General features: G+C 39.9%; 1 protein-coding gene across 4 annotated transcripts in view; it reads left to right on the top strand.

Annotated features, from left to right (window-relative positions):
* Positions 1–523: 523 nt before the first annotated feature.
* The window catches only part of MEIKIN (meiotic kinetochore factor), an 81,815-nt gene continuing 72,535 nt past the window's right edge, over positions 524–9,803 (top strand). For 3 of the 4 annotated variants that reach the window (XM_045488065.1, XM_045488056.1, XM_045488081.1), the window contains exons 1-5: positions 1,539–2,493; positions 2,638–2,725; positions 3,097–3,184; positions 5,056–5,116; positions 8,865–9,002. In XM_045488065.1, coding sequence (XP_045344021.1) covers positions 2,361–2,493; positions 2,638–2,725; positions 3,097–3,184; positions 5,056–5,116; positions 8,865–9,002 — 508 coding nt within the window. In that variant the 5' untranslated portion in view covers positions 1,539–2,360. The other variant, XM_045488073.1, reaches the window with a different exon arrangement.

Genomic DNA, 9,803 nt, shown 5'->3' with positions numbered 1-9,803 from the left:
GCCTGGAACCTGCTTTGTATTCTGCGTCTCCCTCTCTCTCTGCCCCTCACCTGTTTGCTCACTTGCTCTTTCTCTCTCTCTCTCTCGCTCTCTCTCCAAAATAAACAAAACATTACAAAAATTTTTTTTTAAACAGACCAAGTGTGTCTATAGTATCTTTCATCCCCTTGCAACTGAGGGCTTCAAACTCCTTGCTCCCCCGACCCCTTTCCCAGCCATGTGTTAGGAAGAACAGGGCCATGACAAGCACACTAGCCAAATGCCAGGAGACTCATGCCACCTATGCCAATCATCTGTCATAACGAGCCTCCCTAACCTGTAGTTTCCTCAGCTGCAAAATGAGGGGTAAATTAGATCATCTTCAAGGACCCCTTTTGGCTCAAGAAATCATTCCAAAGTTTATTTCCAGTTTTGAAACCCTATGCATTAACTTCCATAAACCTTTACTTGATGGCATTTCAGTAAATGGAGATCAGTATAGCGAGACAATTAAGGAATAGGGACACCAAAGCACAGATCAGCTTTTGCTTTAAGCTCTTTTCCTTTTTCATTGTTTCTTCCCTTTCTAGGTTTAAGGCACGGAAGGATCCATACCTCCCACAAGTCATTTAAGAACTTCGAGTTTTTTTCACAACAGCCTCCAAAGAGAGAGAGGAGAGCCTGGAGACCTGACTTGTAAACTAGAAACTGCTTGTCAGCATGTTATGGATGTGACTAAAGAAAGGAGGTTGAAATATGATAATTGCTTTGTGTTGCAACAAGACTTTGAGATCCTAGACTGAAGGACCATTTCTTTTTTTTTTTTTTTTTTTTTAAAGTTTATTTATTTTTGGGACAGAGAGAGACAGAGCATGAATGGGGGAGGGGCAGAGAGAGAGGGAGACACAGAATCGGAAACAGGCTCCAGGCTCTGAGCCATCAGCCCAGAGCCCGACGCGGGGCTCGAACTCACGGACCGCGAGATCGTGACCTGGCTGAAGTCGGACGCTTAACCGACTGCGCCACCCAGGCGCCCCTGAAGGACCATTTCTAACACACTTCTGTATCCCCAGGACCTACCAGAATGCCTAACACAGACTAAGGTCCTAAGTAAGTATTGATTCAGTGACTCAAAGCACTATATCTAGCTAGGTAGGAATTCCTACCTTCTGTTCTTTATAAAGCTAAGTTTTAATAATTAATTGTATATTAAATCGGTTGTTGTGACTTTCTATGAGCAAATTTTAAATTTTAAAAAGTTCAGAGGAATTTAATTAGGAAAACATTGTGGCTATATGTGTGCTATAGTCACACATACAATATTGGAACATCACAAGTCTTTGAGTTTTTGTAATTTTATATCTACAAATGCATTTTTTAATGTGAAATGTCATTTTAAAAATATGAAGATGGTTATTATATGCACAATATGCTTATCAGATGCAGCCAGGTGGTTCAACCAGGATGTATGGAGAGAGGGAAGTCATGCCTACGTTCCTGCAATGAGGCAGAGCAAACAAGCTGAGCCCCAGGACACTAGGAGGTAAGAAATTCTCTACCTTGACCATAAAGCTGCCCAGATGTCCAGGAGATAGCTCCTGGATGGGGCGAAGGGATTCTTCTTATCCTTAAGAAGAAATCTCCTGGAAGCAAGGTCTTTGAATGCTAACTCTCAAATGCCATGGCTCCCCAATAAACTGGTGGCCCCGGAACTGAGGTTGATTGCTCAGGAGGATATTCTCTGGTGGTAATGTGCTTTGGTTGCTGTCTGACTTTCCCTGCACTGAGTCAGGCTGACCACCGCACTCCGCCCCCCCCCGCCCCAAGACTCCCTATGTTCGGAAACCTAAAACATTACTGAGGCATTAATGCAATGTTGATAATGAGATGGGCTAAGCCATCGGTAGCACGCACGTGATGAGCTCAACACATTAAGGGAAAAATAAAAAGCAAAGGTTGCAACCACCAGGAAGATTAAAAGGCTTTTTCCCATAAGCTTCTCTTCAAGCGTGAGATGAGACAGCCAGCGCCACTGGAACTGCGACCACGCGGGCCTACCGCCAAATACCCGGACGCCGCACCTCCAGGGGGGCGGGGCGGCCTTCACGTCACTCGGTTTCCCAGAAGCCAGCGCATGGCTTGGACGAGTTAAAAAAAAAAAAAAAGGCGGGAGCGAGGCGGGTTGCTCCAGTCAGTCCAGTGTAGCAGTTGGTTCCGTGGGCTGTTGGCTTTTCTCCGCCCAGCTCTTGTCATACTGCTCCGCAGGCAGCTTCTGTGCGTGGACGCTGAGGCACTCAGACCCTAGCTTGCTTCCTCCGGAAGGCGACGAGAGAGGCTGTGGAGGGCCAAGAGGCCCCTAAGGCCTTGGGGGTAGGGTGGCAATGTGGTCACTACGGGTGTATACCCGCAAGAAGCGGGCTGGCCAGAGGCTCAACCTAACCCCGACGCCGGAGCTAGGCCCTACCGTGAAGGCGGAGGCCCCTCCAGGTCCAGACAGAAGGCACTCTGCGCACTGTAAGCCCGGGTGGGCAAGCCTGTGGAGCGGCACTCGGGTCGGCAAACGCGAAGGGCGGGGGTGGCTAGGCCTCGGCCCAGGGAAACCCGAGGCCGGCAAACGGGCCTCAGGGCTTCTCCCTGAAATATGCCGCCCTCTCTTAGGCCTGAAAGGAGAAGCACCCTGTTTGCCGAAGATCTCAGAGAAAGTCGAGTGGAGTGGGCGGGGAGTTAGCCGCTCTAGGCCGCCGAGGTGCGTAGCCACTAGTGCCAAGCCCATGCCTCTGGCCCCCCTCAAAATTTTCATCCTCATTTTCTGCCAATAGCCAACTTCTCCTTCCAAGAGTCAACAAAGAAAATAGGTGGAATACTGTGATTTCGCTCCTCCCACAACATAGGCCCAGAAGTTTTTAAAGAGCAGTTTTGCCAAGTTACCTAAAAGCAAGTGAGCTCAAATCTTCAGAAAGCATTCGCACCATCAGTTGGGTATTGGTACAATTAACCCACCGGGGTCTTTTTCTTAATGGCGTCCCCACATGGCCTTTCAGATTCTGAACAGTATGAACAGAGACGTGGAAAGCCAAGTCCAGACCGTGCAAACTAATTGCGTTGTTTGTTTGTTAGCACTCAGTTAAGAGTTACAGGACAGAAAAGCCTGCGTGGAAATAGCACTAGTGAAGAGCCCGGGGATGAGAAGATTGCTGCATTGAGTGTATGTATATTTCTCTTAGGGACCTTGGGTATACTTACAGCAGAGACCAGCGGTAACTGATGCGCCTGCAGATTAAAATGTAGTATAGTCTTTGTTTAATAGAGAATACATGGCTTCGTAGCATTTTTATAAACGTTGGTGTTTTCTCTTTAGACAGGGCCTTGAATTTCTGATTCTGGTGGATTCATAGCCACATTTTTAATTTTTAATTTCCCTTGACAAAAATTTGAGAAATGCCCATTACTGAGTATATGTAAGTTTTTCTTAGTAACTCCCTTATGTTGAGGAGCACTTAAAAGCATTTCAAAGTCATTTTCATGTTTTCTTTTTGACTTTCCATTAACAACTAGAAAGTGTTCGTTACCATTAGTATATTATATAATTTCTTGACCTACTGTACTTAATATGGATTCTGTACAGTATTTTAAAGATACATAGCAGTAGTTTGGAGAAACTCAGATTTTAAAAATTGCTTGTGACTCATCTACCATTAGCATTAAATAGTCATGTTCCAGTGCTTTAGCATACATATATCTCGAAAACATGTGTTTTGGGGGTGGGCAGTTTCAACAAAGGCATTTTTTTAAAGGATTTTACCCCAGATTTTAACACTGTTAAGTGTTCGTTGTAGATGATCCAGACCATGTCAAAAAAACAAGTGTTTAAAAAGTTTCTTCTACTTTTTATATATTTTTTCTACATTCCTTTTTTTCTGTGCCTTTTTTTAAATTTAAAAGTTGTTGTCTGATTGTATATTCCTCTAACGTTAAGTGGTCTCTAAAAATATGATTTTTAGTGTCTGCATAGTGCTTTGTCTTATAGATATACTGTAATTTGTATGACTTTTTCCTTTGGTTGGAGGATTGAAATTGTTTCCAAGGTTTTGCCATTTTAGATATCAATGGGCATTCTACCACAGAAGTTTTTTGTGTACACTCAAATTGTCACTCTAAGATAAAAAATTTTGCATTGGGTCAAGGGTTGAATCATTTTTAATTCATGTTGGGCAGTTGGCACCATTTTATCTGATAATTTGAAAACACATATATTTGATAGATGGAAAGTAACATGTTATCTGATTTTCCATTTCTCTGAATACTAGTAAAATTGATACTTTTTTCTCATTTTATTGGCTATCTGTGTTTCTTTTTTGGTGAAATGTTTATTTATTATATGTTGAAGGGAGTTACACTTTTTTTTTTTTTTTTAATTTTTTTTTTCAACGTTTATTTATTTTTGGGACAGAGAGAGACAGAGCATGAACGGGGGAGGGGCAGAGAGAGAGGGAGACACAGAATGGGAAACAGGCTCCAGGCTCTGAGCCATCAGCCCAGAGCCCGACGCGGGGCTCGAACTCACGGACCGCGAGATCGTGACCTGGCTGAAGTCGGACGCCCAACCGACTGCGCCACCCAGGCGCCCCGGGAGTTACACTTTTATACACATATATAACAAATACTTTTATATTTGTTTGCCTTTAATTGTATTTCTCATATTTTATTTAGACTTATCAGTCTTTTGATTTATTTTGCCTTCCTATCTAGAGAAAGAAAAACTTTTCCTACCTAGGTGGTCAGAAGAATGTTCACCTTCTAGGTGCTGGTTTAACCTACAGTAGTTAGTTGACTAGTATATTGCTGACTCTGTAGATGTGCCCACATTATTATATTTCAGTATTTATTTTTAGATTTAATATTAAATATCAGATTACATCTGTGATCAGGAAACTGAAAGAATCTATTATACATATGAAGCTGATACACAAAGTTCAGTTTTTCGTTTCAAAGTAACCAAATCAATGTGATATAATAAAATATAAAAATATTCAGTCTCATAGTTTGTGCTATACCTTTAATTCTTATTTCACTTAGGAGTCAATGACTGATGACCTCCAGGTTGACAGTAGTTCATCGAGTAGTGAGCTAGTATCAGGTAAGACTGCCAGATATGAACTCTCTCAACTTTCTTTCTTCTGAACATAAGCATCCATTTGTATTTTGCTTCATCTTCCCATCTTAGTGGAAGAGGTATCTTTCTCCTAGTCCAAGGTGAATCCATCTGCCTGTGCAATGGACCTCATCCTCATAGCTTTCAAGTACACACCAGGAAATTAAAATTGTTATAAATGCTACAAAAGAGATTGATTTGAATGTAACAAATTGAGGTTAGCTGGAGAGATTAGGGAAAGCTTCTATGAAGGAACAGCAATTGAATTGCGTTTGGAAGAAAAGGAGAAATTAGCTATGCAAAGAGGTGAGTTAAGAGCCACCCAGGCAGAGGGAATAGCAAAGACCGTAACTTGGGATTAAGCCTTATGTGTTCAATGAACTGAAAGAAGTCCAGTGTGGTTGTCGGTCAGAAAGGAGGGGTAAATGCAATATTAAGACAAGGTTGAACACACACAGAGGCCTTGTAGGCCATGTCAAAGATATGGCTGTTTATATTTGGAGCAGCAGGAAACCACTGGAGTCTTTTACTTAGGAAGATATATGATCACCTTGGCTACAGTATGGAAAGAAGCATGAATGGATGCAAATAGACCAGATAGGAGGTTATTACAGTATTTTAGGGGAGAAATGATGGCACTTTGTACTAAAGGATGACATTGAAAATGGAAAGAAGTGAGCATAGCTCATGACCATTTTAGGAAACGAAACTGACAGAATTTGGCAAATGAGGAATGAAGGAGATGGAAGTATCAAAGATGACACCTGTTTCTGGCTTGCATAACTGGATACAAGGTGGTGCCATTTACTGAAAAAAAAATCTCGTTTGAGGGAAAGGTCATAAATTATGTTTTTAATATATTAGGTTATGGGTGCTTTTAAGATGACTAAGTAGAATGCCAAATAGGCAAGTTAGAAATGGATGATTGCTGATAGAAATTTATGAGCCATCTACATATTGGTGTAATTGAAGTTATTTTTGAATACAAGAAAGGATGCCATCAGCACACCAAAAATACTGAGGAATTCTTAAAAGCAGATGAGATCAGATTGCTGAATATTTGAGAATATTTGAAGAGCAGAGAAAAACCACTGCAGAGATAAGAGCTCTAGAGACATTCCAAATAGTTGGTGAATAAATGCAAAAAAAACCAAAACAAACCAAAACAAAAAAAAAAAAACAAAACCCTATAATAAAAAGGACCCTGAAGGAATTGTCAAGGTGATAGATTAAGTACTGCATTTTGCCACTATGTGACCTGGTTCCTCTGCCTCATCCTTTGCTTATTTTGGAAACATTGGCAGCTGACAATGCATGCTGCCAGGATAAACCCTGAGAACTACTCCTAAGGAAAGTGAACTGAGGGTTTAGTTCTTAAGTATCAATGCTGGGACTGGGGTGAGAAGCAGAAGAGAGTCTGTAGTAAATCCAGATTACCACAAGGATAGCAGAGGGAGAAAAAGGTAAAAGAGATAGATTATGCTTGTTAACCCCAGGATAAAGATGTAGTTTGGCTCTCTGAAGTGGAAATTCTGATAAAGGAGCCTTCTAGTGTGTACACTAGCCAGACAATTAAAATAGTGCCCCATTTTACCTACAATACCTGAAACTGCAGGAGGACATCACCATGTAGAACATGGGTTCTCAGCATGTCTCATTACACTTCTAAGAAATCTCCAGAGCTAGGCTGCTGTTTCAGAATTGATACACACTGCTGTAAAAATACATATTTTCAAGCAGAGATATGAACAGACAACTAGGAACACCCAAACCTTTGAATAAAACCAGTGACACAGAAGAGAGGCAACAAATCAAGCAAACAGAGTAACGCTTGAAGAACTAGAGAAAAACTAAATATCTCTTTAAAGACAAGAGGCCCCTGGATCCATAATATAACAGTCCTATTTTTAAAAATTAATGGTCCTTGGAAACTAAAAATATCATCAAATTTAAAAACTCAGTAATTGAGCCTAGTATTGAAATGAATTCAGCTCAAAATCAAATTAGCTAGCTAGAAAATAGAATAGAGAAATATTTTCTAGAAAATAGTGCAAAAGAGCAAGGGAGCTGCTCAACAAATGCTTTTCCTTACGTCTTTCTTCTTTGCCTGGTTAATATCTACTTATTCTTCAAGAAAAAAAAAAATTCCGGTGCTGTCTCTACTGGGAAGCCTCTCCTGACCCCTCTTCTTTGTATATGAGTTGTTTTTTCTTGGAAGTTCTGTGGCACTTTTTGTATACTTCTATCAAGACTTAAAACAGCAGTATAATTGCTTTTGTTACTCTTGGATCTAAAGCTGTTGAGAATAAGCACTACCTTTTATGTTCCTATCCCATATTTGGGACATCATATAATTTCAAATGCTTGTTGAATGAGTTTTATACTCTGTTTAGAGAAAATAAACTAACCATAATTATTATTTTGTAAAATTGTAGTTTAAATACACAATATATGTCCTTGGTTACTAGATTTATAAAGTTGATGTGTGAAAGATATAAGGAAATAGAAAATAGTCTCTAATTTACAACTGGTTGTATCCTTTTTTAAAATTTATTTATTTAAATTGAGGTTAGTTAACATACAGTGTAGTATCAGTTTCAGATGCAGAACCCAGTGATTGATCGCTTACATAGAACACCCGTTGCATATCCCAACAAGTGCCCTCCTTAATTTCCATCACCCATTTAGCCCATTCACCCACCCTCCCCTCCAGCAACCCTCAGTTTGTTCTCTGTATTTAAGAGTGTCTTATGGTTTGCTTCCTTCTCTGTTTTTATCTTATTTTTCCTTCCCTTCCCATATGTGCATTTGTTGTGTTTCTTAAATTCTACATAAGTGAAATCATATGCTATTTGTCTTTCTCTGATTGACTTATTTTACTTAGCATAATACACTCTCGTTCCTTCCATGTTATTGCAAATGGCAAGATTTCATTCCTTTGATCACCATGTAGTATTCCATTATATATATATATATATGCGCCACATCTTTATTATCCATTCATCATTCGATGGACATTTGGGCTCTTTCCACAAAATGGTTATTGTTGATAGCACTGCTATAAACACGGGGGTGCATGTGCCCCTTTGAATCAGCATTTTTGTGTCCTTTGGATAACCTAGTAGTGCCATTGCTGGATTGTAGGGTAGTTGTATTTTTAATTTTTTGAGGAACATCCATACTGTTTTCCAGAGTGGCTGCACCAGTTTGCATTCCCACCAACAGTGCAAAAGAGTTCCCTTTTCTCTGCATTCTCACCAACGTCTGTTATTTCCTGAGTTGTTAATTTTAGCCCTTCAGATAGGAGTGAGATGGCATCTCGTTGTGATATGTATTTCTCTGGTGATGTAGGCTCATTGATTTTTAAATGGAATAACTAGAATTACCCTTTATTCTCAGCTTGTTAGTTTACAGTTAGTGAGTTACTTATATATAAAACTTGTTTTTTGGGGTAAAAAATCACAATTGAAGCTAAGGAGCATAAGGAATAAATTATAAAACTTGGGAAAGCAATGGAAAAGATTATAATGCATTTTTCTACATAAAAAACAAGTTATTTTCTAAGGTTTAAGTTAAAGTGGTGTACAATTGTATGCTTTTTCAGTCATTTATATAAGTAATTTTACATTCTCTGTATAAAACTGCATGTATATTTCTACATATTTGAATTCTTAGGATTTTGAGTGTGTTTACTGTTGAAACATTTTACCGTTTTTGTTTGTTTATTCTATAGGACAAAGTTTGCAGCATGATATTTCTAGTTCTCTTGTGAGCTATTCATTCACAGATTCTTACACAGAATGCAAGAGTTTTGAAGAGAGTTTAAGTAGTTTCCCATCACCTGAACTCTTCAGAGGATCAGATTATTTAGGTGAGAAAACAATTTCAACCTTAAGCTGACCCACTATAGAAATTGTTCCTTTGTCCACAAATCCTCCAATGGATAATGTTCCTTTTGAGAAGGTGTGCTTGTCTTCCTCATTAAAACCTCCTGCCCTCGCTCACTATCCACCGTATTCCAGGCTCAGTCACATAGGACTGTACATCAAAAGCCACCAGATAAGAAAAGGATGAAGACATTACATTAGGGAATGACCCAGAAACAAGCAAATTTGCATTATAGTATCCCAGAGAAGCTCACAATTTGGATGTACCAATACTTGTAAAAAGATATATCTGAAATGTAGAAGATGTGGTGACTACTTACTTAAATAGAGCATGGAGATTTATTCTTTTGGGTATTTTGAAACTGAGGAACTCTGGAATGGAGGATACTAGGCACTGTTAATAGCAAGGATCGTGGAATTTGAAATGCTGATCCCAATTACTCATTCCCCTGGAGTAGTATCATATGTTCACACCCTTGCCATATCCTTGTAGTGGTGGAATGAACTTTCTCCCTGTTTGGCTTTGGTACAGTAATGGAAATGTGACTTGCTTTGGGCAATAAGATATAAACAGATCTTTGAAATATGCTTAAATGGTTGGGCTTGTCCTCTTAAACTTTTAACATTGTGAGATGAATATATCCTAATTAGCTTCTGCCTCCCCTGTGGGGACCCCAGAATGAGAGGTATGGGACAGAATAGTCCCAGACAACCTGCAGACTGCAGGGAGCTGCCCCATCTGATCAGCAGGTCTGTAATCTGAAGCAGACCTGCCTGAGCCAACC

The sequence above is a fragment of the Leopardus geoffroyi genome, chromosome A1 (genome assembly GCF_018350155.1).
Source record: "Leopardus geoffroyi isolate Oge1 chromosome A1, O.geoffroyi_Oge1_pat1.0, whole genome shotgun sequence".
In the NCBI taxonomy this organism is placed as follows: Eukaryota; Metazoa; Chordata; class Mammalia; order Carnivora; family Felidae; genus Leopardus; species Leopardus geoffroyi.
Note: the sequence above shows the minus strand (reverse complement) of the source record. Positions and strands in the feature narration are given on the sequence as shown.